Here is a 21,145-nt window from a genome sequence, read left to right on the forward strand (position 1 = left end):
TCTTGATATAAAATTCTGATATTGGCCAGCCATCATCTATCATGACTCCAAAGTTTTGTCATTTTTTTTCATGAACATTAAAAACTTATTTAACATGAATTTGCAAGTATATGTTTACAGTACTGTTTACAGTCAAACATCTTGATGCACTGTAGGCTCAATTTTTGATCAATCAAAAATCTGTGTGGATCGTTTGTGTAGGACAGTCTGAAGATGCTCTGTAGCAAGTTTGGTGTCAATTGAGCAAAAATTGTAGGAGGAGATAGGTTTAATACGTTTTACAGTTTTTGAAAAAAACAGAGTGATGGACTTCATAATTTGCATTAGATTTAAATGTACAAAAGTTTCTTCAGTATTGGGGCTACAGTTTGGTGAAAGTTTCAAATCTGTAGCACATATGGTTGATTTGTTGTGAATTTTCAAAATTTTGAACTTTAGAGGCTTGCTGTAGCGCCACCATCAGGACTATTGGCCTGTTTTTGCAGCTGAGCAAATCCAGCATAGGACTGGACCTTTGAGCAAAGTTTGGTGATTTTTGGCATATGGGAAGTAGGATTTCCTCGGAAGAAGAAGGAATACACTCCTTAAGAGTTATTACAACAGGATCTATGTTGAGAAAGCCATGTGACCCTGGTTCATCAGGCCTGTAGAAACAAGCATAGAGGCTGAGGAATAAGACCTGTGTGACAGTGTCCAACTCCTCCCTCACCTGTCCGCCTATATGAGACATTCAAAAGCAGCTGAGCAGAAGAAGAGAAGCAAGCTTGTTAAAAGTCAACATTCTTCAAGGTTAATGATAAAAAGAGAGCCCAGTGGATGGAAGACTCTGCAGCTCTCATTTCCTTCTCCCAGCTGACAGCTTGTCAGACCTTACCTTGTTCGTGCTGCTGGCTGAACAGTGAATGGGATTTAATTCCAAATAATTGCTCTCTGCCGAGGAAGCTGCAGGGCACCAGTGATTTGATGTTTTGCTGCAGGCTTTTGGTAAAAAGTTAAAACTTAAAACCAGAAAGTCTGGAAGGCGACTTTGTTTTAGTATTGCATATCAGTTGGAAAGTTAGGTAATGAGGAAGGCGGTTTTCTTCAGGATGACACCTTTTTGGTCTGACATTATCTCACTGCATTGGACACCAACCTTCAGTGCAGTCAAATTCTATTCCAGCCACGTAGCAGAGAGCCTCAAGGGCTGAGTGGAAAGTTACTGGATGACAGGTTTGATCACACTCATTTCTTTTATAGACCAACATGGCAGTTCAATAAAAAAGAGAGACTCACCTTTCAGTGTATTAAATCCATCCAAATTACACAATATGATCTTAAGTAGGTGGATACCCCGTCACACCACCCATGTTTCTTGGTTGGTCCCTTAGTTCCAATAAAGGAAAAGCTCAATGCTGAAGCACGCACTTATATTTAAACAATGGTGTGCTTCCAGCTATTTGAAAACTGTTTGCTTTCCTTTCCTGATTCAACATAATGATCATCCTGTGCACAAAGTCAGCTCCATAAAGATCTTGACTGGCCTTCACTGGGTTCTGAACGCAACCCTAATCCAGCGCCTTTGGGATTATCTGGAACACTGACTGTGATATATAAGTTAAAGAGAAACGTAAATGGAATACTCGCCCACAAGTATTTCACATCAAGACTAATCGTAATAGCAGTGATGCAAATTTGCGACAGTCCCAACACTTGTTCAATTAAAGTTTTTGAGGCAAGTAGCGTAGTTTTGCTGACAGTGATGCAAGTTTAGCTTACTGGGATTCTACCGGCCCAGAGCAGCGTTTGTCAGTCTGTCTTAGTTAGTGATGTTATGAGAACTGATAGTCGCGATACCTTTTGATTCCATGATGAAGAAACGAAACCAGCGATACTCATTTTCTTGAAAAACCGGAAGAACCAATACCAGCGTAAGAATTGGTGCTATGACTCTTCCAGAACTGATGGGGGCAGTATACGCCATATAGCGTTACAGTCCATGCCTACATTCAGAGCGAGGGGGTGACGAGAAAGAGGACAGAGCGGCTGCCTGCTAAAGCCCACATTCAGAGCCAGTCACGGCCGCACTTTAGGCCAGAAAATAGATCTGCTAGCAATATATGCAGTTTTAAACACCACTTTGTCTGTTTATTAATTGCTTTTAACTCATTCCGAATTGCTTCTGAACCGTCCGTGCTGTGTTTTGGTCCATGCTGGACGGAGCCTTGTACACCAGACATCTCCCTCTCTCCCCCAGCCCCTCCCCTGGGAGAGAGTCCGGTGGTCTCCTATGAGCCCAGCCTTCGAGACGTGCAACACTCGTTAAATGTCATTCAGTTCATCAAGAAATATCCCAATTAAAATCAGTAGCATAATAAGCAGATATGTTCCATGTTATTGTCTTTAATTTCAACAACACAGAGAACAGCTTGAACAAGCTGCGTTTGAGCTAACGATCAGGGATTTCACTCTCAGCATAGTCTCTATAAACAGACTCTACATTCAGTGAATGTAGAGTCTGTAGGCAAACCCCTGATCTTGAAGAGCGGAAGACCCCTGGTTTCCGGTTGTAGGCTGTTTGTAGTCCACGTGATATTGATCAATCACGTTTGAGCCAGCTGCAGTTGTTGCCAAGTTAAACGCTCCGTGCGGTCAACTAACGAGGCGGAACATAATTGGCATCACTGCAAACTCTGAATCCATTGCAATGGCTCATCACATTTACTTATATATAAACGGAAGTCGGAAACGGAAATTCGCTTCCTCAAACCGGAATGCCAAAAAATCGGGGGTCTGCCCCCAGAGGCTGTATCGCCGTCTGCCAGAAGTCAGACGCCGCATATATAGCCAATGGGTTCCGAGAATGCTCTCAGCAGTACATGACTGCGCATGTGCATCTACTTCCGAAACACAGCGGTGTTTGATTTTTCCACAACTGGACCACAGACGTCAAAAAACGCCGTTTGCACCGGGACAGGACAAACAATAAATGAAACCAACATAATTCCACACATTCTTGTGGTTGGCTCCAACGCTGTCAGCGTGATTTAAATAGTAAATATTTAAATTGTTCATTGAGTTTATTGCGCATGTTGATCAATGTTTTTTACAACGAAAAATAGGTAAAGAGGAAAAGAGAAAAAGAAAAAAATGACATGCATGGTTTTAAGTGTTCATTAAGGTTTCATACATGTCAGCACCCTAAATATTAAAACAAATCTTTTACTATACACGTTGCGAAGTGTTTCTAATTTCTTTCTACTCCATACAGGTACAGTAAAATACTGAGATGTTTTTATTTGTTTGTTTGGTTTTTGACTTTGCTTTTTAAAAATCAATGAAGCGAGGAGAGGTGAACAATATGAAGCAATGAAGGTTTTCGTAATAGTACCGGCAAGAATTTAATTGCAAATATGTTAATAAAGTATTTCTTGTTTAAGTACATAGGATCTTAGGATTTTTCTTTTTTTTTTTTACCGTGGTATCGACTTTGGTATCGAGAATCGTGTAATTTTACTGGTATCGGCACCGACTACTGAATTTTTGGTATTGTGACATCCTTAGTCTTAAGTAAGTTGTTGTATAGCTTATAGTTGTTTAAGCTACTCTAAGCTATTTTATTGTGTTTCCTTTTAACTTAAAGCTCTGAGGGAATATGAGTTCCCTCTTGTCACCAGTTCTGCAGTGTAGGCTTTTATTGTGAAAGGGAAGAACAGCAGGAGTTGATCTTGTATATGTACCTTTGTCAAGGTGGGAAGGATTAATAGGAACAGTAAAGTTTGCAGTCCTGGCTGTACTACGGAACCTCAGTGTTGTTGTTTTATAGTCATAAAACATATTTATAGGTACAATGGGATTTGTTGATGCCTTTATTTGTGGCGCAAGAACTCAAAAAACAATGTTGTTTCGATAAAAATTATGACATTTTAGAAAGATAAATCGATGTGTGAATAATCACACACAAAAGAAATGCCCCCAGTGTCTGAGGTCCTTTAGTCAGTGTTGGACCTCATTGATGCTGGTGGCTAAAAATTCCTGCAGTTCCACAATCTAATGGAAAGTCTGAAACAGGAAGAGTCTGTCATAGCAGCAGTTTAATGCCCAGTTTAATGTTGGGATGCTTTCCTGATGTTTATCAATGTGGATGTAATGCCTAGGTATCCACATACTTTTGGCCACAGTGTTTGTCCTAAGGTGATGGATCAATGTTTGTCTGAGCAGGTCCCCATTTTGTTGTTATCTCATTCACATGCATGAGTAAGCATATGCACGGGCATGAGTACGCAAGTGGCACTTAATATTCCTGCCAATGGTTTCCACTACATGACAGTCTGTGGTGTTAACGTGCCAAAAAAATCACAGGAATGGGCCGGCAGAAGGGAAGAAGAAAACTGTAAACACTGATGTAAACAGGGCTGGTTTTGAAATATTTTTAAATAATGGGCTTGCGTACTTTTTTAGAACTGAACAGATTTGATAGGCCTCAGCAATACACACAAGAAAACCCAAAATTAAAAACTAAAATCTGCACAAAGAGGGTCTAAAATTGGTTCTACAGACAAACAAGAACATTGCTCAAGTGGGGTTTGTACTTCTGCTTTTAACTGATGCTATATCTACAGCGAAGACTGTGTAGACTCTGCGTAGATGTGTACCCTACACCGTACCCTGATGTGCACCTTCCCAGGAATGTAACAACACATTGTGGTGATGCAAACTTCCTGTTTATTATTTTAAACTGAAAACCATTTCCTTAAAATAGCACAGATATGAAATAAAAAATTGCAAAGACAATGAAGCCCTCAGCACATAGCATTTGAATTCTTGTGTGAGATTTTTCCTGGCATTATGAGTGGAGGTAAAGTCCGTTAGCTGCTAAGCTAATTTATGCAATGAGAAATGTCATGAGCTAATGTGTTTTGTTTGTGAACATTGTGAGTCATAATGGAGCCAAGTTTGTACTTTTGTTTAATGTTGTCGCAATTAAGCCATGTTTTATCTGTGTTTCATGTGTGTACACAATACAGTGGCATAGAAACTCCACTGCCAACTAGTGTTTTGGAGGTGTAAATGCAGAGCAATGCAGTGTAAAGTATAAATATAGTATAAATGGCTTGTATAAGTGGTGTAGGCCACTTCCGTAGGCTACAGTAGGCTATAAAAACTATAAATCAGCATTTAATGACTTACATAACTGGGAACTAAAACACATTATGAGAGTGTACAGAAGTTTTTAAAAGGCCTTGTTGTGCAAACAAAGAAAAACAGACCATATCACAATCACAGCATCATAAAACAGCGACAGAAATATTACTCAATGGTTATACTATTTTGGTAGATTTTAAAAGTCGTGTTTTTGGACACAGAAAGAAAGGCTTAGTGTTTATGAGTGTGCAGCCACAGTGCTTTAAGATATTTTTATAGATATGTTGAGGTGACCCCATATTTAGTAAGCAAGCTGCAAACTTCTTACAGCCACCTGCTGAGCCTACAGCAGCTGTGGCTCAGGAGATAAAGTATCTACCAATCGCAAGGTTAATGGTTCGATCCCTGGCCCATGCAGTCCACATGTCGAAGTGTCCTTGGACGAGATACTAAACCCTGAATTACTCCAGATGGCTATGCCATGTGAGTGTGTGTGAATGTTTATCTGATTAGCAGCACCTTGTACGGTAGCATCAGCCACCAGTGTATAAATGTGTGTGAATGGAGCTTGTGCTTTAAAGCACTTTGAGTGGTTGCTAGGACTAGAAGTGCTTTATATATGATGTCTGTTTAGTAGTGATGGCCAAATGAAGCCTCATGACGCATTTTCTTCATTTTATGAGCCCACTAGATGGTGCTTTTTCTTCAGTAAAAAGTTGAAAGCACACTGAATTGCCATTCTCTGAGTCTCTTTATTCAAACCAAGAGCGCCATCTAGTGGGCTCATAAAATAAAGAAAATGCTTCATGAGGCTTCGTTTGGCCATCACTGCCATTTAACATTTACAGGGGGCAAGTGTTAAAAGATGTTAGGTGGGGTTAATGGCATCACTATCACTGTCAAAAGTAATCCACATCAGCCCTTCATCAGTTAACTAAAAGCTTGGAGAAAAGCCTTGCGTAGAAAATGTGATGTGTCTTTAGTCTTTGTAATGATAAGTTGGAATTTTATAGATATGATCCCAACAATAAAACTGGTCACTAAAGCTGTCTAATAAACAAGTTATGTATTGAAGATATGTGAGTTTGTTTACAGGGCTGGTGTACTTTGAATTAAATGAAAAGGACGACAAAGAAAACTCTCAGAACAAAGTTTGCACCTGTAATCCATCTTCCTGTTTCACTGAGGATTAACACTTAACTAAACAAAGTCCTCTGTCACGTCACTGAGCAGTGAAATCTTTCACTGAGCTCTCTGTTTCATTTCTATCAGACTCCTAGTGGGAAGGAGAGTTGCTGAAGTCAACAGGATGACATCACTTTCTCGTGTGGCTGCAGGACAGCTGGGTGACGTTTCTGGTCGGTTACCTTGAGTTCAGGGTCGAGCGATTTTTTTGGACCTCGTTAGTCTCTCTCACCCTTTTTCTGAGCAGACAGGATGACATCACCTTCCTGTTTCAGCCTCTCTTTTTTTTCTGCATGAGTGAGCTTTACCTCACACAGATGCTAACTTAGCATGGTGGACTGCTGAGTGGACACTTGGACAAACGTGATAATCATGATGTCATGGGAATGCCACACAGCCAAGATGGAGAAAAACACATACATGACCATACAAACTCAGACACAGATCAGATAAATGCATGTGTGCAGATAAAACAACCCGCAAAATACTGAAAAAGCACCCTGTCCACTAAGACAGAGAAGCATGTGTAGTGGTTGTTTATATATTATATATCTATTATATTCATAATGTTATTTCTTCAGCTCAGTTGCCAGAAGAAAATGTGGAATTGCATGTTTCTGCAAACCGCTGATGCACTACAATTGCAGTTTTCATACATATCATGTCAGTGTTTCTAAAGTGACTATTATATAAACTGACTTTGTCATTGGGAGGTGAAGGGGATGGTGGATGGTGTCTCACTTAGGCCAGATACCTGCGCAGCTGCAGACCACTGTTAGAAACCAACAAACAACCAAGCCAGTTGACTTTTAGCAACCCATCGCTGTGTTTCCAGCAGATATTGTGCCACCAAAGCAGTTAGCCTATTTTAAGCCAAAACATGATCTTTTGTGCCTAGACCTAACCACACTTTAACCACAACAATACTGACGCATAAAGAAACATACAGTTTCAACCAGGGTCTAAAATTAACACCCGCCAAATGCCAGAATGTGGGTAGATTTTCCATTTGGTGAGTAAATCTCAGAGAGCTACCTGCCACACTGGTAGGTAAATGTTTGTACTAAAGTTGTCATGTAGTAAAAAAAACTAAGCTGAGCCTCTGCTGTGTTTTGACATCATTTAGGGGCACGCTGCTCTGTGGCTCTTCTGTGTCAGTGTTGGAATTTCACAGACACACACACACATACAAATACACTACTGTGTTTTTTAGCAAGTCTAAACGGTGCTGTGACCTGATTGTCTCAAGCGCTCTTTTTTGCGGCACTGTTTACAGGACAGGACGTCAGCGGATTTGCTAAAATATCACTTGCAGCTGGTGTGCTGCTAGCTTCCGTTCTGAGTTCTGAGTTCCTTCGATACTTATGATTGTAATTAATCGTAATAATAATTTGATTTAATTTAATTTTAATTTTTAATTTTATATACTTTATTAATCCCCCAGAGGGGAACACTCAAGCTCTGTAGTTTTAACCAAGACGGCAACTCTTCAATGCCATCACATTGTCAACTGCATCACACTACAACTTCACTGCTTCCATTTTTGCCGTTCAGAGCACAAATATTAGACATATTCTGCTTACCAGAGGAAACTTATTCACATGCTTAGGCTGTGGTGATGAGTTGTTAAATGTATTTAAAACATCTTGCAGATTTTGCTCTGGCCTCTTCTTTACGTTTGTATTCAATAAAATAGTGTCTACTATCAATTAAATCTACCAAAACAAATGCATATATGACACAAAAAGGCAATATTATATATGTCTTATATATGTATATATATATGTCTTATGTAATATATAATGTATAATTTTGGCCGGGAAAAAAATATACGTGGCCATTGGATTTTTTCATCTACTAGTCTCTTTGGCTGGTGAGTCAAAAACTTAATTTTGGACACTGCTTTCAACATATCCACAAAGTGATAATGTACAAATGTAAGGTATTTGTGGTTCGCAGAAATGTGCAACTTCTACATGAATTTTGCTGAGTGGGTTGATTTGTTTTATCAATGTGAAAAATTATACATACGCTGTGAAGACAGAACATATAGGCACATGTGATTTTCAGATATTTGTCATGTGAAAACATTCGTTTCACATGTAGTATCACACCTAAAGGTCCAGTGTGGAGGATTTAGGGGGATATATTGGTAGATGACATTACAATGAGTCATTTATAGGGAGCAGGTCCTCGTCTACAGAGATCACCATGTTGCACTGCCTTGTTCCTACAGTGGCCCAGAACAGACAAACCAAACACTGGCTCTAACTAGGGCCATTTTGTGATTTTGCATTGGTCATTGTAGTTAGTAACCTCTCTGTGACAAGCAGCATCGGAAAAACACTGAAACTTATTCAGTCTTTTTTGTTCTGGTTTAAAACACCTGGTCTGTTTATTATGGAGAGAAAGAGACCTCTGCAGATAATTCGGCCTTCAGTAAAAGCCTCCTGAAAAATAAACACTGTAGGAATTATAACAGGGAGAAGTTTCAGCTGGTTTGAATCCGCAGTCCTCACTGCTAGATGCAACTAAATCCTCTGTTCCTGTAACATGTAAGCAAGAGGGTTCGTGGTTCATAACCCATAGGGTGGGGGAGCCCTTCACTGTAGAGTTTGCATGTTTTTCTCCAGGTACTTCACTTTCCTCCCACAGTCCAAAGACATGAAGGTCAATAGGTGACTCTAAATTGCCTGTAGGTGTAAATGTGAGTGTGAATGGTTGTCTGTCTCTATGTGTCAGCCCCGTGATAGTCTGGTGACCTGTCCAGGGTGTACCCCGCCTCTCGCCCTATGTCAGCCGGGAAAGGCTCCAGCCTCCCTGCGGCCCCTAACAGGATAAGCGATTACAGAAATGAATTAATGTGTTGTTCCCACATGTGACATTTATTTTTGAGACACATGGCTACATTTGTTCATATTATATTTGTTGTAATAGCTCATTATAAATGACAAAAATGTTAGTAATGTGAGAAAAGTTACAGATTTGACCATGTTTAAATCGAGAAGAATTACACAAAAAAATAATATTGGCAACAGCAAATTCTTATACAGAAAGAGATAAGTGCAGAGACACAATCAGAGAATGAACGTGCTTTTGTAGTATTTCTATTATTTATTAAGTTACTTCAATATCTAGTAATTGCTGAGCATCTTTTGTGATGATTGAAAAACCCTCTCCCTGTCAGAAATAGTGAGTTATTTTCGTCTGATGGTTCATAACACAAAGACAAAATTGAGCCTAGAGATGGATTTTTGCCATTTTCACCTCTGCAGCAGCAAAATGACAACATTCACACTGGATTTCTATTGTTTACTTGTGTTTTTGTCTTGTTGTTTACCATGAAAGAGAATGTTTTCCAAAGGCAGCGCTGCAATTATTCCTCACACAGCAGGGACGTCAGAGAAAAACACCACAATCAGTGGTATTTTAGAATGATTTCGCAGCAAAAAAGTGTTTGTCTCAGTCAGCATGTGAGTGCTTTTGTCATGGAAACTGCCCATCAGTCACAGAGCACCCTGTGGTTACAACATGGTGGCTGCGGACCAGCTGTTTTCTCCCATTTCTCCTGTCTGTCCCTCTTCCAGTAACTTCTCTTTCCCAATTCTGTCTCTTTTTTATGTCTCTGGAGATTGTACCCTCTCTCTCTCTCTCTCTCTCTCTTTTTCCCTCTTTGAATGTGTATGCGTGCACGTTCAAACACATGTGGTGCACACACAAGAGAACTGAGACCAGCTTTTAGCCGCAACACTGCCATCTGATGGCCACTACAGACAATTACAACTCTGTCTCATTTTTTTGTCTCCCCAATTCTCACCAATAAATCTACCAGTTTGACTGATTCTTCATATTTAGAATAATGGAAAAGATGGATAACACTGAATTTAAGTTGACACAAAATAGAGACTATGTTTCCAGAGTTTGATTTTTAAATTACTGTCTCAGGACAAATATAAATTATGTAAAGTGCACAATGATATAGACAAGTATCAATCATAAAAAGGACAAAGGATTTAATTTTCCATAAAATCTGAAAGCTTTTATGTAACTGAGTATCTTCTTCAGTGTTTTTGTCACATCATCCTGTCTGGATAAAGAGCAGTGAAACAGAAACGTGTCTATATTAAAATGTCACAGGTTATTACTGCAACTGCAGCCTGTTAGCGCCTCAGTGCTCCATCTCTCCTCTGCCTGGTTTCCTCGAGGTGTCTCAACTCACAGGACATGTTTGTTCCAACACTTATATTAAACAAATCCCCTGCGCGCCTCTTTCAGGTTTCTGTGTCTGCTGCTTTGATTAGTCCCATTTTACACAGCTGTGACTCCAAACAGTCTCGATGAACAGGTATTTCCAATTAGGAGCAGATGGTGCTCTGCTAATGTGTTTTCAGATAAAGCTTTTCTGTTTGTTATAACAGCACTTGTTTTTCTGTGCTGTTCTAGATGGATTTTCACCGTGTTTGTGCATCTTTGTTTTGAGATGTCATGTCTTCACTCAGGTTCAGTATTTCATGTAACGAATTTTCGTTCTGATGTGCATTGTAAGGTGTGTATCTGAATGATAATAAAGGTCAGTCTAAGTGTAAGTCATTTTACAGATGGAAGTAGGTTCTGAATCCCGCAGCTAGGGCCAGAAAAACTTTGGGGCCAAGGTTTAAATGTTTCAGGGGCCCCCTATTGACCCCCATTACTTCCATTCTCTTTTCAGTAGAGTGCGCAAGTCAACCCGGTCTCACTCTGAAGTCGTCTAATACTGGCACTTGGTCAGTGACTTCTGGCATCAGACATCAACGATTAAAGTCTATGTTGACTTAATACGTGGCCAGTATGCCATTATTGTTTAACAACCATTTTTTGTGGCACAATAAAAATAAAGCAACAGACTGCTTAAGGTTTGATGGGCTTAAAAGTCGCTTGAAATGATGATTAGTGGCAAAAAAACAGCCGGTTGTCCGTTGGTCTTGAACAGTGACCTGCAGCTTGGCAAGCATTTCACCTGGATATCACCCCATCTACCATCCCCTCCATCTCCCAATGACAAAGTCAGCTCATATAGCCTACTACATCATTTTAGAAACACTGATATGATACATATGAAACTTACATGTGTATTGTATCAACACATTCTCACTCCAGCCTTGTCACATATCTATGTTAGGACATGGACTTTCCACACCGAGATTTGATGTGCAAGGTACGCTGGGTATGTTGGTTGTTGACATTCTGGGATGCCGAGTCAAGTTCTGCCTGTTACATGCAGTGTCTGTTTTCTAAGTACACTGCTGTTTCCAAAGGAAATGTACAGTTTTCATACAGTCTCTGTCAAAATAAACGCACTACATTGGTACAGCACTGCATATTTACAGTTTTTTTTTCTTCAACAGCAAACGCATGTGTTTACATTTTGCAGAGACACATGGCTGGGTTTAGGCGACAAAAGCATGTGGTTGGGTTTAGAAAAAAAGAACAGGGTTTTATGGGAAGCGGATATTGGTGAGAGAGAGTGAGAGATGGTGGTTGTTGGACCCATCCACCACTGCTTCCACCTGTCTTACTCGGACTTCCACTGCCTTAACTTTCTTTGTTGTCCTGCTGCATTTCCCCCTGACACTGCTGGGCCAGCTGCGTATCATCTATACATCCATCCATTTTCATCCGTTTATTCGGGGCGGGGTCGTGGGGGCAGCAGGCCGAGCAAAGCACCCCAGACATCCCTCTCCCCGGCAACGCTTTCCAGCTCCTCCTGGGGGGACCCCAAGGCATTCCCAGGCCAGATGAGATATGGAATCCCTCCAGCGTGTTCTGGGTCCACCTCAACTGACCCCTTTCAACGCAAGCAGCGGCTCTACTCCAAGCTCCCTCCAGATGTACAAGCTCCTCACCCTATCTCTAGGGCTGCCCAGCCACCCCACAGAGGAAACTCATTTCTACTGCTGGTATCCACGATCTCATTCTTTCGGTCACTACCCAGAGTTCATGACCATAGGCGAGGGTTGGGACGTAGATGGACCAGTAAATTGAAAGCTTTGCTTTCCGGCTCAGCTCCTTCTTCACCACAACGGACCGGCGCAGCGCCCACATCACTGCAGAAGCCGCACTGACCAGCTGATCCATCTCACGCTCCATTCTACCCTCACTTGTGAACAAGACCCCAAGATACTTGAACTCCCTTGCTTGAGGTAGTAACTCTCCCCCAACCCGATGAGGGCAATCCACTGGTTTCTGACAGAAAAGTATCTTTCCACTGTAAAAAGATGGCTTTTTTCATCAGTGTCTGACACTGGAAGTCACTGAACCATGGTTTTCAGAAAATTTTCCTCTGGCAACTGGGCCAAGTTTTGTAGGCAGTATTTAAAATGAAGACGCCTTCCTTCTACAGTTACTGTAACTTCCTACCTACATTCAATATAGTGAATGAAAAATGGCCACAAAAATGGTGGCAGATACATACAATATTGACTCCACTGTACAAGTCTTACAGAAGTGACTGTATGACTCATAAAACAGCATCACTTTGCTACAGAAACAGGAGACTGTGGTAGTGATTGTATTTTATATTCTGTCTTTGAGTTCATAAAAGAGAGTGACATGTAGTGAGGAAAAGTTTGCACTGGAAACGGCTTTGCCAATCACAAAATCAAATTTAGGGTGTTACTAAAAGAAAAAAAAAGATTTAAAGAATGACACAGGGTTTGCAGCCCTGATCTCAGACAGGTCATTCCAAAAAACAGCAAAAAAAATGCTTGCTATGTAGTGATTCCTTGCCATTGTTTCCAGTAACAAATGTGGGTGTTTTGCAGTAACCTGATGCTGTTTTTCCACAGGGGATAATGCCATGAAAACTGGCTGGTTTTAATTGAGACATTGTTGCTAATGCAACCACCAAACCCTGAAGCCCAACCCCTTACCCTAACCCTAACCCAATTGGGTATTTTAAGCCCAAACATTATATTTTCCTGGCTGTAACTCAGTAGTTCAGAAGGACAAGAAGTGATGCATCTAGATATCTCAGGGTGTAGATAGGACAATAAGAAATCAAATAAGTAACTTGGAGGGAGGCTTCTTAGGGCTTTGTAAGTCAACGACACCTTGAAATCAACTTTAAAAGCAACATATGTAAGAAAGCCAGTGTATGGAGGCCTGGATTGGTGAAATGGGATCATATTTCCTGGCCTAAGTCAAAAGCCTGGCAACAAGTTAACATGTTGTATCTCTGCAGCCTTGACATGTAGCGGCATTATTTAGGAGGAGCGCATCAGCTCTGCAGAGCCACAGAGCCTCTGCGACACCCTGACGCAGAAGCTTAAATCCGGCTTAACATTTTTTCAAATGAAAGTCCATGTTGGCTAGTGCTTAGTTATCTCATCCCTGAGTAAGTTAGTGTTGTATCTTAAGGTTTCAATGATATGATCTGAGAGTGGGAGAGCTGTAAGGTGTTTTTTTAAAGGGAAGCATCTTTGTAGTGTTTAGTGTGTCAGAGTTTCACTGCTGGAAGACTTTGGAGGTCAGCTGCAGTCTGCCGACAGGGGAGGAAGCACTGACACACTCCTAATGAGGGTTCACTCTGTTGGTGTGTGTGTGTGTGTGTGTGTACACGCACAAGTCAGTGAGGTTTTGTATACTTAAGTGTGTGTTTCTTTGACTGCTGGTGCATATTATTGTGTGTGTGTGTGTGTGTGTGTGTGTGTGTGTTTGAGAGACTGTCCTTGTTTATCTCTGTACCACAGCACAGCCTGTTGTTGGGGTTTTCTCAGCCTATTTACAGTACAACCAGGACACGTTATCATTAGCTATTCCAACTACAAAGCACACACGCACACACAAACACGCACACACACACGCACAGACACACCAATACAAAGAGACTAAAGGCCCATTCAAATGAGATTTGTATTACAGGGTAACAAGGGTAATGCAACATTAGCCTTGCACCTCCTGGTTTTGCTGGTTATTCATAGTTTGTAGAGCTGTTAAGCATTTGTGAGCGATGGAACGGACAAAAATAATTAAATATCATAATCTCTCATCCTCTTCCTCCGCATTCGGTTGACCTCCAGGCCGCTGACACATCACTCTCATTTTCGGAAAGTAAATTAGACTCTGCTCCAAAACACTGAGTTGAACACCGAGAAGAGTTTGTGGTTTAAAGTGTAACTACTACAGTGATTTTTAATTAAAAGTTTCCGTATGAATTTCTCTTTGACCTTCTGCAAGCTGACGAGACAGATATCTGGCTGTTAGCTAACATTTAAATCAGGTGTGTAAACATGGAGATACTGTTGGAAAAACACAGCTAAATAGACTTTTTCTTTTAGAGTCACAGACATCATCTCACAGGCACAAGATCTTAGTAGATTGCAGAGAGAGTTTACAGTCAGGTCCATAATTATTTGGACAATGATACAGTTGTCGTCATTTTGGCTCTGTACACCACCACAATGGGTTTTAAATGAAACAATGAATACCTGCTTAAAGTGCAGACTCTCAGCTTTCATTTAAGGCTTTTTTCAAAAATGTAGTATGAACCGTGTAGGAATGACAACCATTTCTTCACACAGTCCCCCAACTTTAAGGGCTCATAAGTATTTGGACAAACTAACATAATCATCAATTAAACAGTCAGTTTTAATACTTGGTTGCAAATCCTTTACAGTCAATGACTGCCTGAAGTGTTGGACACATAGGCATCATCAGATGCTGGGTTTCTTCCCTGGTGATGCTCTGCCAGCCCTTTACTGTAGCCGTCTGCACTTCCTGCTTGTGTTTTGGGTGTTTTGCCCTCAGTTTTGGCTTCAGCAAGAGAAACGCATGCTCAGTTGGATTCAGGTCAGATGATATGACTTGGCCATTACAGAACATTCCACTTCTTTGCCTTAAAAATGTCTTTGGTTGCTTTTGCAGTATGCTTCAGGTCAATGTCCATCTGCACTGTGAAGCATCGTCCAATGAGTTTTGAAGCATTTGGTTGAATCTGAGCAGATAATGGTGCCCCAAACACTTCAGCTTTCATCCTGCTGCTCTTGTCAGCAGTCACATCATCAATAAATACAAGAGAACCAGTTCCACTGGGAGCCATACATGGCCATGACATAACAGTACCTCCACCATGCTTCACTGATGAGGTGGTGTGCTTTGGATCATGAGCAGTTCCTTCCCTTCTTCCTTCTCTTGTCTTCCCATCATTCTGGTAGTTGATCTTTGTTTTATCTGTCCATAGTATGCTGTTCCACAACTGTACAGGCTTTTTAGATGGTTTTTGACAAACTCTAATCTGGCCTTCCATTTTTAAGGCTAACCAATGGTTTGCATCTTGTGATAAACCCTCTGTATTTATTCTAGTGAAGTCTTGTCTTGCTTACAAGAGCAGCAGGATGAAAGCTGAAGTGTTTGGGGCACCATTATCTGCTCAGATTCAACTAAATGCTTCAAAACTCATTGGATGATGCTTCACAGTGCAGATGGACATTGACCTGAAGCATATTGCAAAAGCAACCAAAGACATTTTTAAGGCAAAGAAGTGGAATGTTCTGCAATGGCCAAGTCATATTATCTGACCTGAATCCAATTGAGCATGCGTTTCTCTTGCTGAAGCCAAAACTGAGGGCAAAACACCCAAAACACAAGCAGGAAGTGCAGACGGCTGCAGTAAAGGGCTGGCAGAGCATCACCAGGGAAGAAACTCAGCATCTGATGATGTCTATGTGTCCAACATTTCAGGCAGTCATTGACTGTAAAGGATTTGCAACCAAGTATTAAAACTGACTGTTTAATTGATGATTATGTTAGTTTGTCCAAATACTTATGAGCCCTTAAAGTCGGGGGACTGTGTGAAGAAATGGTTGTAATTCCTACACGGTTCATACTACATTTTTGAAAAAAGCCTTAAATGAAAGCTGAGAGTCTGCACTTTAAGCAGGTATTCATTGTTTCATTTAAAACTCATTGTGGTGGTGTACAGAGCCAAAATGATGACAACTGTATCACTGTCCAAATAATTATGGACCTGACTGTATATGAGTTGAGTAATGCCTTGAATTACTACGATACTTGGTTGTGAGGATAGATGCGTAGTCAGCGTAATCCTAAAGGAGTCACAGTACTCTGGGGCCACAATAGATTCAACACTGTTGATAGAGGCTGTGTCGCCTATTAAAAGCCACCTTTGACACAAATGAGAGGCAAACTCGGGGGGTGGGGGGGTCAATATATGTAGTGATAACAGTACTCTTAGAAATAAACATGCTCACTGGAGCCATATAGGATTTTTGTCCTAGAACCCTTTTTTGGCTCCTGGTAGAACCTTTAAATGAAGCTTCCACCTGGAAATCTTTCAAAGGCTACTACCTAGAACTCAACATGCCTCCAACCATCTACAAAAGGTTCCACCCAGAACCCCCTATGAGAGGTTCTACTTCTTCTGGAGAACCGTCTATGGTCTGTTCCACCCAGAGCCATCTCTGGGGGTTTATCCAGAACCTTTCCTCCTTTTAAGGTGGCTAATAAAAGCCCATTTAGAGAGTCTACCCCGGGGGCTCAAAAAAGGTAATGAGCTCTTTTTACACTGCCTGTTCAAGGCAGGAATATCGTGCCATTATGCCGCCTTGCTCTGCTGCAATAAGGTACAATTGTGGAATGGGGGTAAGAGTTATTTCACCTTTAAATTGACACATTTAGCAGGATGGGATCATTGGCAGGACAAGTGTGAAGTTAGGAGATTGAAAAAGTGGGTGGTAGCACTTGGGAAATGGGAAATGGACCTGCACTTGTATAGCGCCTTAAAACTCAAAGCCCTTTTTACACTTCGAGTCACATTCACCCATTCACACACACGTTCATACACTGGTGGCTGAGACTACAAGGTGCCACCTGCTACTCAGTTTCTAACACACTCACTATGGAGCAGCCATCAGGAGCAACTTGGGGTTCAGTATCTTGCTCAAGGATACTTTGACATGCAGACTGGAGGAGCCAGGGATTGAACTGCTGATCTTCCGATTAGTGGACAATGCACTCTACCTTCTGAGCCACAGCCATCTCTTAGCAGCTAACTCAAAGAGAAAGAGCAGCAGCCATACCCACAGATCTCTCCCCCACATATCCTGGTTTTAGTTTAACAGGTTAGCCTGGGGCCAGGGGAGCCACATCCAGCAGCCTTGGGCTTCATGAGGCTCCTAAAAAGCTGGAGCTGATGTGGTTTAGCACAACCCACATCAGTCATAGTTCACACATTTCTTTGAATGAAAAGGGTTTCTAATGGAACCATTAGTCTTACAAAGAACCTCTTGAAAAAGGATTCAAGGACGTCAGCTCCTCAGGAAGAACTCTTTTGGAACCCTTATTTTGAAGAGTTTATGAATACTATATGTGTGTGTTTGTGTGTGTGTGTGCAGGTCTCAGTCTGGTGGTTGGTCTGGTCCTGTATATCTCCAGTATTAATGACGAGGTGATGAACCGACCCAGGGAGCCAGAGCAGTTCTTCCACTACCGCTATGGCTGGTCCTTCGCCTTTGCTGCCTCCTCCTTCCTGCTTAAAGAGGTAATCGAAGAACAACACACACACACACACATACACACACACACAACCACAAACACATTGGCCTACACTTGGTTGTGGTCATGCATAAACATTTCAGTGTTTGAACACAGACAGAGACATGAATAAAAGACGTGCAAGTAATGACACGTCGGATGTGCATGTGGACAAAACACACACTCTGCGGCTGTGCTCAAGAAAACACACAGGCACAAGCACACACAGAGCAGTTCACAGTGACACTAATATATACTGATGCTTAACATTTACTGATGTTATGCAACTGACAAAAGAGATAACGTACACACACACACACACATACACACACACACACACACACACACGCATACAGATTGTTTGGAATCTGTCTTGGATGTCAACCAGCCACCACTTAGCTAAACACACTCGAGCATGTGCACAAACACAGACACACAAAAGTACTTGTAGCTTGCTGAAATGCAGACGTATTCAGCTAAACACACACACACACACACACACACACACTCACACACACAAACGCACATTTAAAAAGTGCCTGCGTAGGAGCCCGTCATCCTGCCTGCATCAATATTCATAAATGTTAATAGCTTGAATACTTGAGGGCAGCAGCTCTGTCGCAGCACAGCTTCACATGCAGCAGAATGTTCCCTGCTTTGGGGGGGCAGGCTCTGCTCCTTCATTCTTCCTCTCCTAGCTCCCCTCTTTCCTCCTCCTGTCTCTTCTCTGCAGCTTCTCTCTCTCTATGTCCTCTGCTTTTATCTTGTCTCTACTCTTTTTCTTTTATCCGCAGTTTTTTAATCCTCTGTTGTCCCTTCCCCTTTTCTTTTCTTTTCTTTTCTTTTCTTTTCTTTTCTTTTCTTTTTCTCTTATCTCCTCCGCTGGCCTCCTGCCTTTTTTCTTGTCCTTTCATCTTATCTCCTCTTTGTCTCTCTTTGTTTTATGCTCCTCTCCTCTCCTCTCCTCTCCTCTCTTCATCTTGTAGCATTTCTCCCTTTATCTCCTCCTCTCTGCAATCCTGTTTTCCCCCCTCTTCTTTTGTCTTCTTCTTGTATCTCCTCCTCTTCGGCCCTCCTGTAATCTTATCTCCTGGCCCCTCCTTTTTTTCCTCTCTCCTCCTCTTTCATATCTGCTTCCCTTCTTTTGTTCTTTATTTCCTCACTCAACTTTTGTCTTTTTTTTGTCCTCAATATTTACTTTACTTCTTCTGTTCCCTTCCTGTTTCTTTTAAGTATCCCATTTGGCGGCCACATGGCGGCACCAAATATGTTGGGATCAATATATTAGGTCTCACCAAGGGACAACAAATATGTAGGGATTTAATTGGCTATCGGAAATAATTATTATTAATAATTAATACTCATGTTAAATAATGTGACTTAATTAACATTAAATCACCTGGTGGGGCACCATTCCCGTAAAGGGAAAAATGATAGCCAGTTAAAGATATCAGTCTCATAAAATAGGCTAAACTATTAATTTGGAGTTTTGATTAATAATTAAATTAATGACAACAACCAGAATTAACAGTAACGCCTGAAGGATTTCAGAGTTCTTGACGCAGCAGAGGTTGACTATTCATTCGCTCTTGTGCAACATTAAACAGACAGCAGGTATGATTCCAAAGAATTATATTTATTCACAAATTAGCAAAGCAAACCAAAACACACAAATTCTAACTAACTATATACAAGCTTGGTGTGTATATGTATGTTGTGTGTGTGAGAGAGCGAAAAGAGAAAGAAAGACAAAGGCGGGTGTGGTGATCAAGGAGGCGTTTGGCCTACAAAACAAAATGGCTGACAACAGAGAACTACCAAAATGGCCGAATCAAGGCTGGCTTCAGGTCGGGGGAGTATTTGTCTGACCGTGTGGTCAGGACAAAGACAAAGGAAAAGAAGCGGGAACTTTGAGATGCCTGTTTGGGTGCAGCTCTGTTGAAAGCCTGTTTGTTAATGAGTCTATGTCAATGTGACATGTGTTGCAGACGGTCTGGATTAGTGCAGAGATTGTTTAGTTGGGTGCAAGAATCTGTTTGTGAACAGTATTAGCAAACTAAACACTTAGCTTTGGCGAAGCCAACTAATCAATGACCCAACTGCAAACTATCACAACAATAACTCAGTAAACAGCATCAAATCACATACAACAAGTTAAACAGTCTTGCTTAGCCTGTAAAGCTGTGATAAGCTATGCCCAGTTGCTACGATACCGATCCTTGAATGGATGGGAGAAAGAGTCACTTGGTGGTGTACTGCTTTGTTAGCCGGCAGAAGAAGACTGGGAAGATGGTTCAAGATGCAGTCTTTGTTGCATCCTTTGTTCCAAAGGTGAAACTCCGAGGAAGCTGGTCACTCAGGGTTTAGCAGAGTTAGACGCTGGGTGCTAACTCACTTAGTTCCTTGTTGCTGGAAAGCTAGTTGCAAACCTTGTGTTTGCAAGAGAGTCTGTGATCAATTGCCCTCCCTTTAGTGGTTTGGGGCTATGGAGCAGAGGTCTGGGCCTCTGCTGTTCCAGGCCCAGCCGGAAAGAGGTGTTAGCTGTTCAACAACTGGAGAGCAAGAGAGAGATCTGTTGGAAGGGAGCACAGATCTACAGATGCCTGTGACATCAGAGTCACGTGCCACTGTAAAGGTCCTGTCCAATCAAGTTTTGGGACTTGAGTCTCACTGAGGTGTGAGGTGAGATCTCCTGTGGAGATGGGTGTCACATAGCTCTCTTTGTTTGGAGAACAAAGAGCATGCAGAGGAAAAAGCCTTTAAATCTCCAGTTTAGATTTTACCAAATGATAAATCATCTGTGGTCCTGTGAATCCCAACACTTTTCTCCTCTTCCATCCCTATGAAGTTGCCAATTTTTCTTGATCATCTATATTCATCTTTTCTTTACCTCTTCCACATTTACATTACTTCTCCTTTCCTCTTCCTTCTCCTCACCTTTTCTTTTCCTGCCCTTTTATTTCCAATGTTGTCTTTTGTCCTCTCTCTCTCTCCTTCCCTCTCTTCTCTCCTCTTCCATGCCAATAAAGTTGCATATTTATCTTCACTGTCTATTTTTATCTTTTCTCTTCTTCTTCTTTACTGTTTTGTTACAAATCCTCTTTTCTTTCCTCACTGTACTCATGTATCTCCTCCATCTCTCTCCTCTTTCTCCTTTTGTCTTATCACCTCCTCCCTTCTCTCCTTGTCTTATATCCTCCTATCTTACTTCAGTCTCCCCCTCTTATCCTCTGGTGGTGTCTTCTCTTCTTTCATCCTCCACTCTCTAATCCTTGATTATTGTTTCTCTTTTCTTCTTCTTTTATCT

At 41.3% G+C, this 21,145-nt stretch overlaps 1 protein-coding gene across 1 annotated transcript in view; it reads left to right on the forward strand.

Annotated features, from left to right (window-relative positions):
* The window catches only part of cacng7a (calcium channel, voltage-dependent, gamma subunit 7a), a 71,358-nt gene that overhangs the window by 45,311 nt on the left and 4,902 nt on the right, over nt 1-21,145 (forward strand). The window contains exon 5 of the mRNA XM_033636257.2: nt 17,700-17,845. Within this exon, the coding sequence (XP_033492148.1) occupies nt 17,700-17,845 (146 nt within the window). The remainder of the gene's footprint in view (nt 1-17,699; nt 17,846-21,145) is intronic.

Source organism: Epinephelus lanceolatus, chromosome 16, assembly GCF_041903045.1.
Source record: "Epinephelus lanceolatus isolate andai-2023 chromosome 16, ASM4190304v1, whole genome shotgun sequence".
In the NCBI taxonomy this organism is placed as follows: domain Eukaryota; kingdom Metazoa; phylum Chordata; class Actinopteri; order Perciformes; family Serranidae; genus Epinephelus; species Epinephelus lanceolatus.